The sequence below is a fragment of the Botryllus schlosseri genome, chromosome 16 (genome assembly GCF_051294905.1).
Source record: "Botryllus schlosseri isolate E-star chromosome 16, Bs_hap1, whole genome shotgun sequence".
Classification (NCBI taxonomy): domain Eukaryota; kingdom Metazoa; phylum Chordata; class Ascidiacea; order Stolidobranchia; family Styelidae; genus Botryllus; species Botryllus schlosseri.
In genome coordinates, this window is record NC_137251.1 from 1,313,406 (window position 1) to 1,335,889 (window position 22,484).

Below are 22,484 nucleotides of genomic sequence, written 5' to 3' on the forward strand. Positions count from 1 at the left end.
TCTTGTAAAGACTACTCGGCAGATGCTAAACCTTCGTTCTTTTGTTTATAAATAGATTACGTAACGCCACAAGATTGCGTTAATTGGCAGGAGGGCCTGTAGTCTAGAGATGTCAATGCGAGGAATGTTCGACTCGTATCGATGCGATGTGACCATAGTTTCGAAGTAGGCTAATGAACGTCTTCTGAGAATGAGGATGCGGTTCGCCTCCCTTTGCTATCAACGGTTACTATATGACTTGACTTTGACAAAAATTAAGCAGGATTCAGTTTGCGACACTGCGTAATGCGTATTGAACAAAAAGATATGCATGCGTCAAGAACTATTGAGATACATGCTGTTGTAACCTCAACAATTAACATATCTCCACAGCACCAGTCAACTTCACATCTTATTATTGGCAATGAAGACCACAACGCAATCCGCGAATGTCAATCAGAAGCTGAGATCACAACGCAATCCGCGAATGTCAATCAGAATCTGAGATCACCAAACCGCTGATTTAACCGCTCCTCATGACTTTCTAGTCTGCAAATGACCTCCCGAATATCTAACTATTGCTCGGTGCTGTGATTTTCGACGGTATCTGTGTCACTATGTCTACTGTTTACTGTCGTGAGCTTCAGTTCCTCTACGCTGTTTATAGAAAGTTGCATCGTACACAGGTATTGCCTGTCTGAAATACGATATCAGTGTAGTGTAGTGTGGTGTGTAGCGCCACGTGAAGCGAGTAAAGGGCTGAAGTTGTCCGTATGTTATGAAAATCAAGGACAGCTCCGAATAAATTGCTGTTTGGGCCAGTATATTTAATCGTTCGATGACGTTTTACAGCTCGAAAAGAGCAGCAGTAATAGCTGATTAAATGACTGATGAAACATTAACGATAAGCTATAAGATAGATCTATATGTCACGTTTAAGAAGACGAGTTCAGTTCAGTTTATCATTTACAATTTTAGCAGATCAATACACCGCAAGATATAACGAAAAGATAGAAAGGTGTCGAAAAGACCTGGGGTAGAATTCGAAATCAGACACCCACCTAGAGAGAGAGAGAGAGAGAGTCTTTTTTTTCATCGAACCAAAATACATAACAAACGGCAGTGATGGTGGTACAGAAAATATGCGTGCACCGCCGAGTGCACACTGAACAGTATTCGGTATTAGATAGGAATGATCGATAAGACCGTGAAGCTCATCTAGTCTGATCACACCAGCATCAAACAGGTACACTTGACTCTGAAGTCTGAACAGTCTGGCTGATTGCAAATTGAATGAAAAGTGACGGAAGCTAACATAACACAGATGGATTAGGAAAGAGTAGTCGAAATTATCGTGTGTCGTTGCTGCAGTCATTCGTCAATAGCCGTGTCGGAGAGAGCTCATGCACGCATACCTACTCGACTGCTATAAAATCGAAATGATCTAAAATTGCCTAAAATTGCCTAGAGCAATGAATGGCTTGAAATTGTCAGATCATTCTTCCTGTGTATGGGACATGTGAGCCGACCTCGTTAGAGCAAATACCATCGTAACGGGTACAAACAGTTCGATTGTGTTCCGTGTATCGAGTCAGAGCAAATAACATCGTAACGGGCACAAATATAATTCGACTGTGCCTGGTTCAGTTAAGTTTCATTGAAGTTTTTTCAAGGCACCACAAGATTTAGATGAATGAAAAGATGGGCGGGGTCGAAAAGACTTGGCCCCCGCCGTTGCTTAGCTAGAGCCTGCAAACAAGAGACATGCTTATAGCTGCAGGATATGTACAGTACATTGCGCAGTGCACAATGCACATGTACGCTGAATTTTGCATCCAACTGAACATAACGTAGGACAACCGATGAAAATAAAAAGGCATGCGTCGATATGTCAGATCGCCGCGGGTAATAATCTGACGCAGACTAGTTTTATATCGCATTGCACGCTATGACGTCTTGTTCAGATAAAAATACTAACGCCGATGATTGATTGATATGGATTTCAAGACCAAATATATTAGGACGTGCAATTTTTGGTTGGTGCAGTGGTGGTGTTTTTAAATTTATATTTAGACCAGCTGCAAGTTTTTTTTGTGCGAGACAGTTCATACATACAAAGTCGCGTCATAAAGTTCAGTTTTCGCCCTAATTATGGAATTTACAATCGTTATCTTGTAGGCTGTGAACGTGAATATATCATTTTGCCTTCCAAGCCGGAGCAATCACTTGTTGTAACTATACAATATACAAATACATACGTGAGAAGTGAGATGTGGCGTTATTGCAATTCCCTGGTTCCGCGTTCTGGGAGATAACTTCAATATACAATTGCAATCGTCAGCAACTGATAGAGAATATTCGGGTTTATTTCAATATCAATATATTATTCAGTTATGGGAGATGTAAATAAATAACTTGAACCTGTTGAATTATTGGCGGATCATCGGCACGAGGGGTGATTCTACAAATCATGAGACTTGGCTGACTAACGACCGTAAGGGCGTAAGCCACTTGCGCTACTGAACAGATATGCACTGCGGGTTACAATTCACATGTTCGTCCTACCGGAAGCTGTCGACTTATGCGTCATGTGGTTAACCGCTTGTAAGGATTCACTGGATCCTGTTTCAAAGTTCGCTGTCATTTTATCAATAACATGTAGACGATTGAGCAATCGGAATACCAAGATGTGTTACCATCCGTTTGGTACGAAGCAATTGCCCTAATACGGAATGGGATTTAGGCCAAGCATGGCTGGGATCACACTTGTACATTATGCGTAAACTACAAATTCTAGTTAGTTGGCGTTCAACTGACTACTGCTAGCTCTAGTTTTGGATTTTGAAAAGCGAGTAGTTCTAGTTGTAGTTGTGCATTTTGAAGTAGTTCCAGTTCCAGTAGTTTGTACGAACGTACAAGTAGAAGAATTGCGACCTGTAGGCCTGATTACAGCGACAAACTTGTAATATCATCGCATTCTGCTGTAAGCTAATCCATTTCGTTGTTCTCTACTCTAGGCTAGTTTCTTACGGGACTTAGATCGGGGGTAATAGTACAGTCGGTCATGAGCACAACCAGGATACCTCAAATGCCTTCCATGGCGATGAAAGACGAAGGCGAGCTGCTCTACACGACGCTCGTGGGGATGGTTATGGCGGCCATCTTCGCAACCCGCTTGCACGATGATGTTGAAAGAACATTGACTAATTTAGCCCCGGAAGGTTGGTGCGAGTTACTACTACAACACAGAATATCTGTTATGACTGGGGAACAATCATCTGATTACTCCAATTCGAATCGATTATATTAAGTGTAATGATTCGAGTCGTGTAGTGACTATAGTTAAAGACCAGTTTTTCGACTACTGTAGTTGTACGGCACTTGGCTGTGAGTTTGATCACGAACGAGTATTATAGCTTCACTAATGTGTTCCCTCCTGGGAAATCGTGTGAGATCGGTCGCAACTCAGCGTCCAAGACACGCAGTGCAAAGCAACGAGCGTCAATGGAAAATACACAACCGTAAAGCGGTGATCGATCCGAAACATTCTCACCAACGCAATGAAATAGGTACACGATATAAAAACATCGAATTATCATTATTGCGGTAACTTTCATCATTTTCTTAGTAGCAGCAGTAGTACGATTGTTCAGCGATACCATGTTCTTTCCACTAGTTGCGAGCGATTACCTCTGGCGAGTGTCACCCGAAAACATTTAGGGCTTATTTCAGTATGAATTTACCATTCAATTGTATTTCAAATTTCCAAATCATCGGTACTGTTATAACGCCGCACTGAATTTGCGATCTACAGTCGTCTAAGCTTAAGGAAAGCTTATTTTAATCCATTGTACAACGTACAAAATGTACATGATATTGATTTTCAATGCGTCGCCGAGCGTCACACGTAACATACTTAAAAACAATGCGTATTTTCGCAGGTACATCGTATCCGTTCGCCGCTCACACTCGACCGTCAGCTGCCAAATTTGCGTCGGCTGTGGCAGGCTTCTGTCTCGGCATATTGTGTTGGACTCTGGTCGGAGTGATGCGATGGGGTTTGGTCCGGAGGCTTCTAACGTACAGGTGAGAAATGGGATTTGATATTGAATGTAAGTTAGGGATACCGTATCTCCTCTTTTGTGAGGATTCGGCCTCTGTTTTCTATAAATGTAAAATGTCTTCCAAGGCCGCGCAAATGGCCTCTCTTTATAGCTTTGAGAATTAGCCGACTGTGCATTGTGCGAAGACAACTAAAAAACGTCATGATAGACTAGAAAACTGTATTTCGACCGAATTGAAGGAAACTCAGCTTTTGTACTCTAGTCATGCGCATGACTCGGACCAAGTCATATGACTCGAGACTCCGACTGCCAAGACCGGCATTTCTTCGTAATTTCGAAGAATAGTAAGCTTACCACACTCTTGATTGGTATTTCGTTTGCGATCAGAAACTGGTAAAAGTGAAGAAAAATAGTATTTTATGAATGCGACGTATTCAATAACACAAGCAGAGTTGTAAAATGTGAGCCTAACAAGACTTTAACTTGAAACTGAACATCAGGGTTGTAACAAGTCACAAGGTGCCGAGTCACAAGTCAATCTCACTTTTATAGTTTTGCCTCGAGTCAAGTCGAGTCATTTTCAATTCAGCACCGACTCAAGTCCGAGTCTAAGTCAGTGAATAGAGTGTTGTGACTCGAGTCCGAGTACAATTCAGTTCACTGTTCAGTTTTGAGTCCAATCCGGTTCAACACACTTTGTACACTCTGCTCGAGTGATATAGAATGGCTCGTATTCATAATATCGTAATTTTCCTCAGTCCGAACGTTTTCTGGCAGTACCCTGTTTTCCAAGTATCAGGAATGATAGAGGAAATACCAATAAGGAGGCCGTACTAGTCTCGAGTCGTATGACTTGATTAGAATCATGCACAATGACTCTAGTACAAGTCAAGTCAATGAACAAATTTACTCGAGTCGAGTCATTTTAAGCATTTGAAAAAATGACTCAAGTCAAGTCATCCAAAAATCGTGACTCGGACTCGACCCTCTGCTCGCCGAATTGGACTCGGACTCGGTGGTGAATTGACTTGAGTCGAGTGAAAACTATCAAAGTGAGATTGACCTGTGACTCAGAACCTTGTTACTTGGTCACAACCCTGTATGTTAGGCAAAACTAGGTCTAGAAAACTTACTTTTACGTTTTTACTTACTTGAAATCACCACTTTCAGGCTACTTGAGTAGAAATTTGTGACATTACTTCTACTTCTACTTCTCTTTGATTACCAGCGATGAAAACTTTGACCACCTCTGCTCGCATAGGATGTAGAAGTAGTTATTGTTGATAGGCTACTCAAGTAAAATTAGTGGTAGATGCCGTGGTATTCAAGACTTGTTAAAACTACTTGAAGCTCGAGTAGAAAATAAAAGGTGAGAAAATTACTCAGGTAGCTTGAAAAAGTACATTGAAGCGACGTTTTTTTTTGCGTTCTTGCAATACTAACTCTAGACTACTTCCACTTCTGTTTAACAAATTTTCAGGCTAAACTGTGTACTTTTTACAGTTCAGATTTTCCAAAGTAGAAAGTAGTTTTGCATCACTCGTGAGTGGAATTGTCACAAATACGTCACGAACTGAATATATTTCGAAGATTGTTCTTATCTGTAGTGTCATAATTCATTGTGTGTGTTACAAAAATGCACACTGCAATTTTGATCGAAGTCACCTCTGATTAACTTAGAAAATTAATTGAAGCTACTTACTTGAGTAATTTACACACTTTCATTTTCTGCATCCACTTGAACTACTTCAAGTATACTAGTTTGTATGCTGCTCTGGTGGCAACCCCCTGATATTCATTTTAACAAGCATAATATTATGACACGACTAAGCCATATGCACTTGCACAAGCCTATGGTTGACTTCACTGATCTATAGATCATCTCGTGAAGTCATACAGTGGATATGATTTGGATATATTATTGATTGAATAATATATTGATATTGAAATAAGCCATACTATGTTTGTAGGACACTCATCAGGGGTAATCGTCTGCAACTAGCAGAGAATTGACAATCCTTATTCATTTCTATTTACAGAGACTGGCTTAAACATCCCAAGTCCTACAAGACTAAGGTAGGTAGCAATGTAGCGGTATTCTGAGGCTTCAACGAAAGGAGACTGTGTGTTAAATCATTCTTTACTATTTGCAGTTATGGGCTTTGAGTCTGAAAGTTCTGATGCCGAGCAAGAGGGACCTCACTTCGTTCCAACATGTCCTCCCGAAATACCCACTCCCTAAACTGTCAGACACTTGCAAAAGGTAACTTGCTCAAAGTCACACATTTACTTTGCTCTATCAAGTGTTCGGGTTGTTCTCATGCTAGTAATTATCGGTAGGGTTATCTATGGCAGTGGTTCTCAACTACCGGTCTTCCTAATATGATTAAACTTTTTATCCCAATTCCAAAATGCAAGAAGTTGGACGTTTCTATGAAACATCTAATTTAAAATTGATTTCAAAATTTTAAACGCATCTTTCTGCATGGTGTCGTACTATTGAGGTTATGGTCTGCATTGGATTACTGTACACTACGATGCACTAATCACGCAATTGTAATTTGGGTTAATTTTGATTAATGAAGGTTCACCGGGCCGCAATATTTATTTTAAAGCTTGACCTGTCCGCATAGGTCAAAAAAGTTTAGGACCACTGATCTATGGTACAAATACTTGGCATGGTTTAAATTATTAGTTCATTAAGTTTGCTTGTTTGTTTACTGTTTTATGATTACTATTCCTTTCCACTGTTGTGACATCCAATGCAAATTCTTATCATATCAGGACTCTGGAAGTGTTTGAACCACTGATGAGCAGTGAAGAATTTGAAGAATTTAAAAAAGATTTGGATGAATTTGAGAAGAATGAAGGCCCCGAACTTCACAAGATATTGGAAAGACGGTGATTTTTCTCCAAATTACTTCATTGACAGAAGATATGATTTCATGCATTCGCGCAGTTACGTGACGGAGGAAAACTGGGTGTCAGACTTGTGGGACAAATTTGCGTATTTTTCTCAACGCACGCCGATATTAGTGAACACGAGCATCGGGACGCAAAGCGCCATGAACACCGGCAAGCTGGAAAGTGTGGAAGGGGTTAAACCGGCTGCGAGAGCCGCAAGTTTGGCGTACGCCTATCTCACGTTCTGGGAGAAAGTGAAAAACAACACAGTGAGTGAGTTTTTGCATAGATGGGCGAATCCGCTCAACGCGGGACACCGGATAACGGCTTAAACTCCTGTTAAATCGTACAATTATCCGCTTAATTAATGGGCACAATGATTCGATTACTTGAATCTGAATTGGTATTGATTCTAATGGTTGAGTAGATATTGAGTAGAGTAGTGAGAGATGGTTTTTCGAGTACTGAAATTATACGCCCTTGTCACGAAGAGTAAATTTAATCATCGAAAATTATAGTTTCCCACTGCTGGAAGCCTGTAAATCTCGATTGGTTCTGTCGCAGCATATGAAACTCGTATAAAACTGCGTACGTTAATGGGAAATAACACATCTGCGACCAACCCACAGCATTATCACAAAATGAAATGAAATAGATTTGATCAAAAAAATACCAAATGATCGTTTAATGTGATGTTGCACTGACATTATATTCTCTGTCGCTGCATAAAAGGTTACCCACGACTATGAAACAAACAATTGATTTCCCACTTAATTAACACAAAGCTGTTTCTCCTGGTTCGTTCTGCCAAAAGTGAGAGGAAGCACAGTGTCCGAATTAGGCGGAGTCAACTGTGTATGTCAAATTGACAGAAAACTACTGCTGTAAACAGTTGACCAATCTGTACTGTTGGGTAGTTTGCTTCATCAGCGTTATTCATTGATTAGCTACTTCTCAAGATGATGCCTATCCCATAAACAAAGGTGCTCGCTAATTAAGTGCTACTGCTTCTTCAGAGTGTGCAGTCAGCTATGCTGATTTGCACTATTTACTCTAATGTCTATGATGATAGACTACTCTACTTCTAAAGTTTTCAGTTTCAATTTTTTTTATGCTCACTTTACATACTTGAAACTGGCTACATGTACTCGAATATGAATTTACGATGTTGCCTGTATTTCTACTTCGATATTATATTCATATTGAAATACCGAATATTTTCAGCTGAGACTGGTCAGGGGTAATCGCCAGCAACTATAGTAGAATTGAAAACAGCATCGTATATCAAGAGTCGTATCACAAAATACTTGTCAGGGGGGTTGATCGTGAGCAACTACTCGGGAGTTGGGAAAAAATATTGTATACAGTATCTACAATTGTATCACCAAACTCATTTGTTGATATCCAATGTACTCTTCAATTCTCTACTAGTTGGTGGCGATTACCCCTGACCAGTTTCAGTCAAAAATATTTGTGTTTATTTCAATAAGAATATCGCCTATTATTCAGTTCAATATCCCGTTCTTGAAATGCAGCAAAACGACATCAATTGATCAGATGCGATTGGTTCATTTGATTGAAATTCAATTGTATATTGAAGTTCTGTTGCGCCCAAGAGTCTTTGTATCAACGATGACTATTTTTGTATCAACGATGACTATTTTGTGACCACATATGTCTTCACTGTTTCACTGTTCCCAATATTAGAGTTATTTGCTTCATCAGCATTATCCTTTGATCGACCACTCTTCACGTCATACTTTTGAATAAAATAATGACATAGCCTATTGTACGCTTGCTATCCAATACGTAAGACGGATGTAAAACAATGAAAATACCATTTCAGCTTCATTCCATCATGGTTATGGACCTCGTCCCAATCTGTGCAGACAGATATCAGTATTTGATGGGATGCACGAGAATACCCGGGGCTCAATTTGACCATCTCAAACTGTATGAAGAATCTCGTCACATTATCGTCATCAGGTTAGTGCCCCATGCCCCATTATCGACCAGACTTCGACAATTAGATAAGTCAAGTTGTCGAATTAGGCTAATTAGAGCGAAATGCAATTAATCTAGATTCTAATCTAATTTGTGAAATGTTTCCATACTCTCATTTTAATTCTAATTCCTGGTTTTACTGAAAATTCTACATGAGTACTATGTCGTGCAAAACGAGCCAAGCTTAGTGCACAAACATTTTTCATTCTTGTGCTTATGAGAATCTACTCTGACTAGATATGAACTGTATTTCATTTTTGTTGTATTCCTTACCAATTTGAAATTTAATCCAATTTCCAAGTCTTATCGAATTCCATATGTCTAATTTAAATCTAATTTGGAAAAAGAACCATCTAGATCAGGGGTCACCATGCGGCCCGCGAGGTCATATTTTGCGGCCCGCGACCTGATTTGAAATTTCGGAAGATCACTTGGTAAAGCATTTCGAAATGCTGAGATTGATTTCAGTATAAATACAATGTTGTTGTTGTTCAAAGTATGGTATTCTCCTGTGCTCAATATCACTATTCCTCACTCGCTGATGCGGCTAAGGCGATGGTAATATCATTCCACGGATGAAGGATTTGCTGATATGAATGGGCATACCTCCCTGACGTGCAATGGCCCAATAATGCCACGACCGAGACGCTTAGAAAATGACTTCAGGCTCTGCAAAAGATCAAGCTTTACCAGCTAACCCCAATATCGATTCTTTAGTTCAGGGGTGGCCAAATCTGCGGCAGTAGAAAGAAAATTATGTTACCGTCAACACTTATTTCGATTAGGATGTGTTGGCGGCCATCAATACGCGAATTGAATATACGAATAGACACCCTAATTAATAACAGGTTTGAAGTATTCTTGAAATTTTCTTCGCGCCATGCGCGGTTCCATGCGAGTTGATTTTAGATTTTAATTTAGTAATGTATTTTGTAATCTGAGCCCCACAGTACAGATGCGAACAGCACAGGAAAATGATGCTCCCCATAAACGAATACCAATTTTTAATCGTGTTCTCCTCATCATGAATGAAATTTGTTTCTGGTAGGCCTACATTTGAACAAATCCAACATCTTTCCATTATATTGACAATCCTGATGGGATGTCAAGAAATAACAGCATGCAACAGAGGGGTCTAACACCAATTGGACCGCCCAAAGATGCAGCACAGCATTAATGGCCTCCCTAAATTTTCGTAGACACCTTCTGCATCAACTATCGGCAAACTTGATCACATGGGCTGAGAAAGGATAAATATATGATAGTAATATGTGAAACTAACGAAGTTCACTCGAGAATGTGAAAAAATTTTCGCACTTTGCGCGACCAACTAGGAGTGCTCACGATGTCGGTGCGTAGAGTAAACCAATAGATATATTGGTCTGGAGTTCATCGGCAATGGACATTGATAGTTTAACGTGGGGATTCGGCCTGCAATTAGTTCTTTACGACTATGCACTGAAATTCAGCCGTAGCCAACATAAGTAGGCTAATCGAAATGCGGCCGTGAATAGCAAAAAGGTTGGCCACATATTCACATCTTCTTTAATTACTGAAGAGTGTTGTCAGGTACCGTGTGCAGCTCATGGTAGAAAATAGAATGAAAGTGATGATCATGATTCTTTGTTGTTGTATTTCTTCAATAAAATATTATTTCCTTTGTGGTAACTATGCCCGTCTCCCATGTTAGAGAGAACAGCGCTGTACTGACGTTGAGTTATAAAAACGTGGCTGTTAAACTCCGTTGCCTATTTCTATCTTGATATTGAAGTCATGCGGCCCGCGGCCTCGACGAATTTTGAAAAGTGGCCCGCGACCCGTTTTGATTTGGTGACCCCTGATCTAGATATCATTCTATTCTAATTTTCTAGTTGTTCAACACTACCTTCTAGCACTGCAAGGTTTATTCCCCATTTTTCGTTACAGAAAGGGGGTGATGTACCGAGTCGACGTCATCTTCACCCTGCTGTCGGGGGAAAATCATATTTTGCCTGCAGAAGAAATACAGAGGCAGATAGAGAGTATTCTGGCAGAAACCAGCGAATTGAAGGAGTCGGCCCAAAACCCGGCTCTCTTTACTGCACAGAACCGAACTCAATGGGCAGCGGTGAGTATCAGTGATTTTTCTCGCATGCACTAGGGATACTGTATGTCATCTTTTAAAGAGGATTTGTCCTTATCCTTTTTCGCTCGGTGTAAAGCTCACCCTTGACTCATCACCTCAAGCTTGATGCTGAGCAATGAAAGGCCATAAACTCTGCCATTGGCAAACATATGTTGGATAATCCCGCTTGGACGAAAAATTATCGAGGCGACAGATTTTGCGTCATTGGAATGGGCCGTTCACACTTTCATTTGTGTGCCTTGAAGTCGACTTTTATCAAAATACACCAGCTAAGACTGTGTGAACAAAAGGAGTTCGTGTACCATCTAAAATAATACATTGAACGCTCTCTTAAACAAAATTTCATGCTGGTAACGTCATATTTCGAGATACGATTGTTGATATACAATGTTCTTTCCAATTCTCTACTAGTTGCTGACGATTACCCCCTAACGAGTGTCAACCGAATATATTCGGGTTCGTTTCAATATGAATATTCAATTGCATAAAGAAATTTTGAAACTAGTACGCCTTCAAATCTACCTGTTGGAATCGAGCCAAATTTGGTGTGTAGCATTTTTTTAGGCAAACTAACCATTTAATCAGAGAATCCCCGGAATCAGGATAAAGAGCTATATTTTAACATCCCGATTGAACACCATCATGTTTTTTTACAGGACCGTGAACGACTCATGAGCCACAAGTTGAACTCTGTCAGTTTGGAAGAAGCGGAAAGCGCCATTTTGCATCTCGTTATGGAGGAAGAATCACCAAAAGTATTCCTCTCTTCCTATTTCTAAAATTCTTGCTTTAGTTTGTGTGTTTCTTTCAGACCCTTACAGAAGAGGCTCGCGTCACGTTGTGTAGCACGGGATATAATCTGTGGTGCGATAAATCCATTACATTGAAAATATTTGAGAACAGTCGCTGTGGAATGCATTTTGAGCATGCAACGGCGGATGCGACCGTGAGTGTGATTTTTTTGCGAGATACTCCAATAATATACACATATTTTACCAGCGGTGTAGCTATGTTGATTATAATTATTTGATAAGGTTCTCTATATCACTGGTTCCAAACACGTTTTTAAGGCGATGGATACTCAATTTGGACGTAAAACGAGCTTGGACACTGAGTAATGTTTCATGTATATGGGTCATCTCATGGTGTATGTATCTCCACATTTTAAATTGTATTTATTGTTATTTTTTCGCCCAAGCTGCAATATGACTGAACACAAGCGATCCATGCATTGCAAACCACTAGATAACAAATATCGGGGGGGGGGGGATCTTTATACTGATAAACCTAAATATGACAGTGTAATTCTTTTTCAGCTGTACGGCCGGATGCTGGAATTCGTGTGGGACTATGCAAAGTTTGACAGCCGTGGTAACGCAGTCAGTGGGGGCGATGATCCCATCATTATGCCGCGACGCATCAACCCCCCACAGAAATTGGAGTGGGACTTGACAGAATTCGACTCTGAGATACCGAATTATTTGAAAAACGTACACGACCTTGTGAGTAAAATGCGATTTGACAAATCAGCCGCTCAGAGCACTCGAATCTGAATTGAGTATTAATTCTAATAATTTGAGTCGATGAAAGGAAAGGACGTAGTTTATTTTTGTCCTTGATGTTTTTTTTTGCGGCATATACACCGACTCATGATACACATACACACGATCTGTGCATATGCATACCATGAGTGCATGATGTGCACATGCCGCTGGACAAGGAAGTGCAGATATAGCCTTTACGGCTGTCTAAGTCATGCACCACCCCTCCATGCTATACCAGTAATGCATGAGCGCCAAGCAGGGAAGTCATGGATACCAGTGTTACTAATCAGGTCTTTGGTCAGACCCGGCCGGGGATCGAACCCACGACCTACCGATCAAGAAGCCGGACGCTTCACTATTACGCTATCTTGTCGGCGAGTAATGAAAGATGGTATTTTTTGAGTACTGACATAGAGCTGGGATTGTATTCTTTGTGGTAGCATAAAAAGAACATTTCTAATCTTTCCACATCATACTGTTGTGACGCCATGATGAGTAATACTCAAACACTCGACTGAATACTGAATACTCAATATTACCAAGTCTGACTAGTCTGTTTCTTTTGCAACAGTGCGACAGCGTCGATATCAATGTGCTCACACTCCGTAAAGGGAAAGGAGAGATGAAAAAGTGTCGCGTCAGCCCGGATGGTTTAGTACAAATGGCTTTGCAGCTTACTTTCTACAGGATGCATAAAACTACTCCCAAAACTTACGAAAGTGCATCCACAAGGTTTTTAGACTACCTCAAACTACCATCGCTTCCTTAGCATTGTAATCAGGATGTTTTCATGTTGTCAGATTTTTCAAGTATGGCAGAACTGAAACAATACGTCCAGTCACAAAAGCCTCTGTGGCATTTACAAAGGTGAGTGTTGACGTCAGGGCTGTAACCAAGTCACAAGGTTCCGAGTCACAAGTTAATCTCACTTTTATAGTTTTGACTCGAGTCAAGTCGAGTCATTTTCAATTCACCACCGAGTCAAGTCCGATTTCAAGTCAGCTAGTAGAGGGTCGAGTCCAATTCATTATGTTCACTGCTCAGTTTTTAGTTCTATCCGGTTCAACCCAATTTTTCAACTCTGCTCGAGTGATATAGAATGGCTTGCATTCATAATGCCGTGATTTTCCTCAGTCCTAGCATTTTCTGGCATTTCTTAACATCAGGGCTGACAGACGAAATAGCAATCATGCGGTGGCTTCACTATTCTTCGACGACCTAACAATCTAATCAGTAACTCCCCTGAATCTGGAGGAAAAAAAAGATATTTTTGGAACAACCCTAATTTTCAGTCACCGGGATCCAGGGGCTAGTTATGTCGGTTCTTATGACGATTTGACTAATAAAGCCATGCAAACTTATTCCAAAACGTCTTTCTGCTTTTCAAATCGAAAGTGTAAAATGTTAGTAGTTTCGCGTCAAAAAAACTGTCGAGTAGAAGTAAAAGTAGTTTAAATCACGACCACTTGAGTAAGTAGCACACGTTCCAAAACCTGATTGAGTACTTTAAAAACGTAAAAATACTTCATTAATGACCGGCCGCCCTTTGATCCTGGCCGTAAGCTTGGGGTCTGCATTTTAAGCTTATTTTATTCAGGCTATGGACGACCCGGCAACCAGTAACTCGGAAAAAGCAAAACTATGCAAAAGCGCTATCGCCCATCAAAACAAGTACAAACTCGATGCAATGAACGGCGACGCGTGCGACAGACATATTTTTGGACTCTACATCGCATCAAAAATGAAGGGACTGGAGCCGAAAATTTTCAAAAACAAGGTATTTTTGACTTGGTCTTCTTGCGGCTCGGGCTGAGCGCAATGATTCGAGTACTCCAATCTCAATTGAGTATTAATTCTAATGATTGAGATCTCTTTTTCCATCCAACAGGTCCTCCTCGCTCCTGATCAACTGTCAACGTCACAATCTCCGTACGCATTTGACATGAAAATATCAAAGAAAAACGCGCTGTACCCGACGGGAGGCGCGTTTGGACCTCAGAGACAGGACGGATACGGAGTTTATTATCTCTTCTTGGCAGATAACGCAAGTGAGTCTTTTTGTAACTTGTTATTTAAATTAGCTTTCCACATGTACAAGTTTGAAATGGGAGGGGTTTCGATCCCAAAAACCCACCCCTGGTTAGGCCACTGTTAGTAGTGATGACTCTAAGCTAGCAATGGCTTTAAAAACATCACACAACAGAACACAGGTACAATGATTCACGCCAACTAGAACTAGAGACATTACTCTATTGTGGATGGGTATATGAGGTTTTTGAATTCAGTTAACTAGACTCCATCTTAGTAGATGCATGCGTAATGCGTATCAAACTTAACATTGCACGAAATTTTGTTTCAGTGACAATCCACATCACCTCATTCAAGACGTGCGCCGACACAGATTCTAAAAGGTTCGGAGAGGAGCTAGTGAGAGCGATTGAAGACATCAAATCTGTCCTCACCGTTTCATAGTCCGTTCCGAAGTTTTTTTTTTATTACTACACAAGTATTATTACAAATGTACCTATTGTGAGAAATCGGAACGTGCCGAACATGTTAATGGAAGATTTGTACAGTAGCTATGTCTGCATTGTATTGATTCTTATCTCTACACAGCATTACACACCTTATCACGTTTATATTAGTTACCTTTGTGCTGCAGATGATCTATTATGCATGAAGATTTTGATGGCCTTACTATGAACTATGATCTGATAACTACTGCGACAATCAACCATTGCCTAGTCACAATCAGTTTTAAGACGGCGCTGTTGCTGCATACAGGAAACTGTTCTTTTTATCCATTTCACGAGATTATCCACATGGTTCACGTCCATCACTGTGCTGGTTAGGATGGAATGTACATGTTTAGTCGGAAACCAAGTACTGATACTCTTTTTGGAAATCTGAACTGGTCTTTACCCATTAGCGCTAGTCAAGTGGATTTCTTTTAGACTACCGAGGTTTTTGGAGCGAAACTACTTTCATACGCTATGTATTTTGTAATTGTGGGATAGGAATGTATCACTTTTACAACTGAGATTTTCATCACAACTGAACAAAGTAGCTGCTATGTGATAAGAACCGAATATTATTTCAAATAGTGGACCTATTAACAGTCTCATTAGTAATTTTTTGTCAGCCAATTTGAGAATTTTGAATAGGTATATTATGACTATAACAACTTTTTACTGTCAGCCTCGTGAAAGTGTAAAGTTGTCTAAACTAAAAGAATGATGTCAAACAATAGTTGCTCACTTACAGCCGGTAGAAGTTATTGCAGTTGAAAATGATGGATTCAGAAAAAAATTTGGCTGTTGAAATGGATCCATAGTTGGTGTGCGACGTTTTTTGAGAAACCCAAGCATTTAATCCGCAAATCTGAAGAAAGTTATTTTTGAACAACCCTAATGTGCATCAAGGATGACTACTCTGAATACAAAATATAACCTGTTACCTGATCTACATATTGTTTCTAGTCGACCATCGGAAATCAACTCCCAGCTTGGTATTAACATATCAGACACTTTATTTTATTTGCCACAGATTTGAATTTCGACGATCCCTGTGATTGCATGCACCATCTATACACTATTTTGATGTTCCATTACGCTACCCACAACCAGTTATCAAATGGTGATTGCTTAAACTCTCTTTTATGCAACACAATATGACGTAAGAATATCAAACTTCTGCCGAATTCAATGCAGCGTGTCGAAATACAAAAGTACCTTTGAAAAGTTGTGAGTTTATTAACGACATAGAAAAGACAGGACGAAAATGCTATTGCATACATCTAAAACTTGATGGTTCATTTGGCTCGTGATTTCAGTTTCAATAATATCGCAGTGCGGCAAGTACATCTACTATGCAGGAATTTGGATAATATATTCATATTTGAAATATAAATCCGCAACCAGTACAGAGATTTCAAAAGAACTTGGTGCATCAAAAATCGATCCCTGGCATGAGTCTTCAACTGTTCATATACAAAGTACTTTTGAAATTTCTACTAGTTGTTAACGATTACCCCTGACGAAATTCAGCCAAAAATACTAGGGTGTATTTCTATATGAATATATTCTGGGTTGTAATGACTAGGCTCGCGGCTACGACGGGCCAGACCGACCATTGTTAACAGCTAAGAAAAGTTGAGTTACCACATTATTGGTATTTCGTCTATCAGTACTGGTAGTTGAAAAATGGGGCCAGAGTCTGTTTACAGTGAAGAAAATTCTTACACTATGATTGCAAGGCATTCTATTCGATATCACCTGAACAGCGTTGTAAAAAAGTTAGTCTTCACACTATCACTTGGGACTCACTCTCTTCTACCCGATTTGACTCGAGTCAAAACTATACAAGCAGGATCTACTTGTGACTCGGTTACAAACCTGAATATATTAGTCTGTTGTGTGCCTCCCAAGAGTCTACTCAGGAAGTGAACGAAATATAGGATGGTTTTAAAAGTCTTGATTTCCTGCGTAGAATGCGGTAACAGACAAACAATGTGATATGTACAGGGTTGTAATGACTCTACTCAAGTCGCGATTTTTTGGTGACTCGAGTTATTTTCTCTAAGTACGGAAAATGTCTCGACCCGAATCAATCTGTGTATTGGCTCGTCTTGTACTCGCATCATTGCGCATGACTCGAGACTCATCGACCAAACCCGACATTTTATTATAATTTCGGAGAAGAGCAATGTTACCACACTATTATTATTTCGTTAATTAGTAATGGTACTTGAAAACAGAAACTGGTAAAAGTGAGGAAAGTTAGTAGGCCTATATTATTATTGCAAGCATTGTTGTAAAAAGTAGGTTCAACAAGTTTTTAACTCGAAACTGAACAGTCAACGAAATGATTTGACCTGGACCTCTAGTCATAACACCAGGGTTGTAACCGAGTCACGAGGCTCCGAGTCACAAGTCACTCTCACTTTTTTAGTTTTGACTAGAGTCATTTTCAATCCACCAACGAGTCAAGTCCAAGCCAGCGAGAAGAGGATCGAGTCCGAGTCATGGTGTTGTGACTCGAGTCCAAGGCATCGTCTTGACTGCTCAGTTTCCAGTTAAAGTCTTGTTAAACCCCCTTCTCATAACTCTGTTTGGTGATATCGAATGGTTCGCATTTATGATATACTAATTTTCCTCATTTTTAGCAGTTTCTGGTCACATTTTCAAGTACCAGTACCAATAGACGAAATCCCAGTAGTGTGGTTACTTTACTATTCTTCAAAATTACAATGAAATGTCGGTCTCGGCCGTCTGAATCTCCAGTCATGCGCAATTACTCGAGTCCAAGTCGAGTCATCAAAAAATCGTGACTCGGACTCGAGTCATTACAACCCTGCATAACAAGGGCTCGACCCTCTGCTCGTCGACAGGGATGCATACTTATTTCGGTGGTGAATTTAACACAACTCGAGTCAAAACTTTAAAAGTGAGATTGACTTGCGACTCAGAGCCATGTGACTTGGTTACAACCCTGAAAATATTTGAGGTTTTATTCGCCAACCACCTGACCAGAATGATATGTGTTCCAGAAATTTTTGTCCAAACGCCCTTCCGGGACAGGAACTTTCTTTTCTTTCATGCATTTCTCGAGGAACATCTTCAAACGCGCCAACGACGCCTTGTCATCAGAAACGGACTCTAATTTCGGGTAAAAATCGTAGCATATCGCGTACAAAAGTTTCTCGAATTGAGACTTATACGACTTCATCAACATATGCCCGGAGACCTCTAAAAAATCAAATAACACTGTCGTTGAAATGTCCGGTATTGGCTCCATGTTTAAAAACTCGGCAAACCACAGCCATCCATTAGCAAGTCCGTGCGGATGATTCCTAACACCAGGAGGCGCGGGTGATTGTATGATAGCAGCGTACAAACGTATTAATCCAGACATACGACCCAAAAATATATCCTGCCCTTCGATTTGACCGTCGTCCCCAATTTCATACCCCATTTTTTTCAAATCATCATCCCCGCCAGATTTTGACAATTTGTGATATTTTGGAACCGCGTAGATACACCTTGTCTGCAAGTGTGCCAAAAATAAATCTCCGAAATCAGCCGATTCCGCCCATACTGCAATCACAATTAGCGCAATACTGAATGCAGACGAAAAATTCGAAGACACTTGCGTGATAGCTTGCGAAACCAACTTTTTAGCGATTAGATTTTCCGCAAATTTTATCGCGATCGAATTCCCTTTCGTCGACATTGTCTTGTTACCCACGGTAACCTGATCGCCTTTCACAATGTTAGTGAGAATGCGAGATACTCTCTTAATATCAGATCCGGACCGGCCTGTAATCGAACCTATCGGGACACTGATCGATTTGCTCAAATGCATGACCAATTTTTTCAATTCCGGACTACCAGAACCGGTCAGTTTTGCACCTGAGGATTCATATTCTGCCATTTTAGCTTTCAAAGTCTCATATTTTTGATCACAGGCACGCGCGGTCTGTTTCGGCACTGCCGGAAATTTTTCTAATTTTGCCTTCTGCGCTTTTTCTGCCTCTGCAGCTAATCTTTGCTGTTTCAGCAGTTCTTGTTGTTCTAAATGATTCTTTCGAACCAATTCAGAAACAGCTGCTAATTCCTCAGTGACGCAGGCTTGATTTGATTTTAAAACTTCAAAATCGTTTTGGGTTCGTAGGACATGTTCGTCTGATAAATGCTTCAGTTCTTTTTGTGCTAAGTCGGTTTGTTTAAAGACGGCGTTCGAACTTTGCAATAAAACCGGAATTTTACTGTGTGCGATTTCGGGACAATTCTTCGGTTCGAAGCTCTGTATCTCGGTCAAAATACTGTTGTATGTATTCCTGATATTTGTGCAGATTTTTGTGAATTTATCTTGAATCTCTTTTTGCCGCTGACGTTCCAAAAGTTGCAATTTTTTTCTTCTCTCTTCGTCTTGTTGTTGGCGAGTTCTCATTATGTTTTCGTGCTCTTTTTGTAAATCCGCACGAATTCTCAAGCTGCTTTCTTCAAGCTCCTCGTAGAATATACGCTCCTGACAAATGATAGGAGGTGGTCACTGGTCAGTAACGAACAAATTTTGGGTCAATCCGAGCACTTTCGACTATTTTGCCATGTAGATTGAATACGTGTTTTTAATAAATGACATTTTTGCATATGTTTGTGATCACTTGAAAAAGTAAAGGTCCGAACTGTTTGCATGAACCAGACTTGTAACCCATGTAAGTTATATAGGGTTGTTCAAAAATAACTTCACTCAAATTCTATAGGCTATTTGATAAATTGTTAGGTTGCCTAAAATAAACGATATATACACCGAATTAGACTCATTCCCGACCAGTAGGAGGGGAGCTAATAGAGTAAATAATGTTTAATTTATTCAACAAAATCAATTTTTTTCAAACTTTACTGCCGATCCCATGAAATTGTTAGGTTGTCTAAGAAAAAAATTCGCTTAATTCCAACCCCAAGAAGTGAAGTTATCAAAGTGGCCTGGGTACGTGATATAATTTGCCACCGTAAATACAACATTTTTTGATTCAAAATTTTCTAATCCTTTAACTTCACTTCAATGGATTGAAGTCCAGCCAAATCTTTTATGCACCATGTTCGTAGACGTGACAATTTCATGTGGTAGCCAATAAAATCTAAAATATAATAAAAAAATTCATTTTGAAAATATCAATTTTTTTTAGTTTTCACACTTAGTTTGAAAGGGAACTAAATTCAATGCACAGCACTTTTAGACTACCTAACAATTTTATCAATTAGCCAGAAAAATTTGAAAAAACAACAGCTCTACTGTACAAAGACATGGATTCCAACAATATCCATTGCGATATCACCTTCTCTTCTTTCTCGCGCCTCTCTCTCATATTCTGTTCCCTTCGCAGGATCGCAGCCTCGTGAGTTTTTCTGACAATGTCGTCGTAAAATTTTTGACGATTTTCCATTATTTTCTGATCCGTCAATCGTTTCTCCTCGTACACCAAATGATCGCAGTCTTGCATTATGATCTCAAAATTGAAGGGACCTGAATAGTACAGATAGTGTCAGGAAATATCAGCGAATTTGAAGTGTATATTGATGGTGAAAAAATAGAGGTTTAGCGTACTGCATCCGAAGATTTCACAGTTCACTGACTTTGATAACTAGATAATTCTGATTAGATTAAGTAGAGTGAAATACCTGTAATTCAACTATACTATACTCAGCAAAATATCTCTATGCTCCAATTGATGATATGAGCTGGAATTTATTTTTATTGTATTTCTGTCCAATTTGATATTTTAATCAATTGCCACATTTTTGCGAATTCACACATTGCAATTCTAATCTAATTTGTAAAATGTCTCTATGCTCTAAATGTAATTTTAAGGTAATTTCTGGTTTTACTGAAAATGTTACAGGAGAACTGTATCGTGCCAAACTAGTCAAGCTTAGTGTACAGACATTTGCAATTATCTTGCTTGTGATAATTAACTATTAATTAATTATTATAAATTCTACTCTAATCTGGAAAACCGTGTAGCCATAATTCTAATCTTATTTTATTAAGACAATAATTTTCTAGGTAGCCAACTCTAGTTTAACGCCCCAAATATAAAATGATTAAAACCCTAGAAAGTTTTATCACAAATAGCAATATCAGGTAGGCCTAACGTGTGAGAATGACAACAAAAATACTTGAAATTATAACTCAACTGTTTTCAACAGCAACGTTAACAGATGAAATCTTCTCTTTTTCCTTCCGTGATTCTCGAGCGTTTTCCTCTTCCATATTCTTGTAAAATGTCTGCGCGTCATCATCAATCGCTTCCAAAGCGGCTTTTATTGACTTTATTTCGAACACAAGATCGATGTTCCGGACCACTTTTGCGGTTGGTCGGCTAGTGTCGATTACATCTCTGGGGCTCCACTTGGTATGGTACGTCAGTTGACCCTTTTCAGTGCATCTGAGCTGCTCAGCAACAGTTGCCATCGTTCTGATAGGTTGATTCGATACACCACGCTACAGTGTTCTATACAATTGAATGTTTCATGCGAATTGCGAATTGTTTCATATTATAAAAACTCGAATATTTTCAGCTAACACTTGTCAGTGTAATCGTCAGCAACTAGTGGAAGTCTGGAAGAAGTGAAAAATATATTTGTATATTCGGGTCGTTCAAAAATTACTTTTTATCCCGATTCCAGGGATTCACTGACCAAATTATTAGGTCGCCTAAAAAAAAACGCTGCACACCAAATTTGGCTCAATTCCAACCAGTAGAAGCCGACGCAGAGCCAATTGAAATTTTTGTATTTATTATAAAAACTGAAAAAATATTCAAATTTTACTGTCAACCCCATGACTTCCAACCGGTAGAAGCGAAATACAGTTCATCCTCAAGATTACCGGACCACAACTGACCTATCGATCTCGCTTCCCATGACATGACGCCTATTTCTTGTCGCTTACTTTTTCTATACTATATTTACTTTCATTCAGTGTGCATTGTGCAGTGTGCAAGTGTGCATGCATGCCTCCTCTTTACATCGCCTAGGCCAAGGTGGGTGTCTGATTCCATAGACAACTCCAAGTCGCTTCGACATCTTCCTTTCTTCTCATTGTATCGCATTTTTTGTGGTGTATTGAACTGATAAAATTGCTAATTAACCAATGATGATGAATCAAAACAACTACAATAATCAACACGCTCTCTGACTGGCACCTTTTGAGCGTGCAAGTCAGACCGGTACGAATGTATCGCTATGTCCAATATGGTGTCGACACAGGTAAATCTCACGCCTCAGTAAAATAGCATCACGTCACAATTACAGTTTGGCTACAGGCAATTTGACGGTCATTTTTGACCGGCTTGCCGAG

The 22,484-nt window shown here is 39.7% G+C and overlaps 3 protein-coding genes across 5 annotated transcripts in view; 2 read left to right on the plus strand and 1 right to left on the minus strand.

Moving 5' to 3' along the window:
• The window catches only part of LOC145458456 (2-oxoglutarate dehydrogenase complex component E1-like), a 98,260-nt gene that overhangs the window by 53,017 nt on the left and 22,759 nt on the right, over window positions 1-22,484 (plus strand). The gene's annotated exons all lie outside the window — the stretch shown is intronic.
• On the plus strand, window positions 3,044-15,092 carry LOC145458682 (carnitine O-palmitoyltransferase 1, liver isoform-like). The gene is made up of 16 exons (XM_080337129.1): window positions 3,044-3,200; window positions 3,921-4,065; window positions 6,083-6,119; window positions 6,197-6,306; window positions 6,828-6,944; window positions 7,003-7,216; window positions 8,794-8,933; window positions 10,878-11,058; window positions 11,733-11,831; window positions 11,888-12,022; window positions 12,393-12,578; window positions 13,192-13,352; window positions 13,421-13,487; window positions 14,218-14,397; window positions 14,509-14,668; window positions 14,980-15,092. Exons 1-16 carry the CDS (start codon window positions 3,044-3,046, stop codon window positions 15,090-15,092), a joined length of 2,202 nt encoding a protein of 733 aa, XP_080193255.1.
• LOC145458459 (uncharacterized) lies at window positions 12,661-22,255 on the minus strand. Its single transcript, XM_080336833.1, has 3 exons — window positions 21,320-22,255; window positions 20,461-20,648; window positions 12,661-19,649 (listed from the first exon to the last, which is right to left on the minus strand). The coding sequence occupies exons 1-3, from the start codon at window positions 21,594-21,596 to the stop codon at window positions 18,129-18,131; spliced, it is 1,986 nt and encodes a 661-aa protein (XP_080192959.1). The 5' UTR covers window positions 21,597-22,255; the 3' UTR covers window positions 12,661-18,128.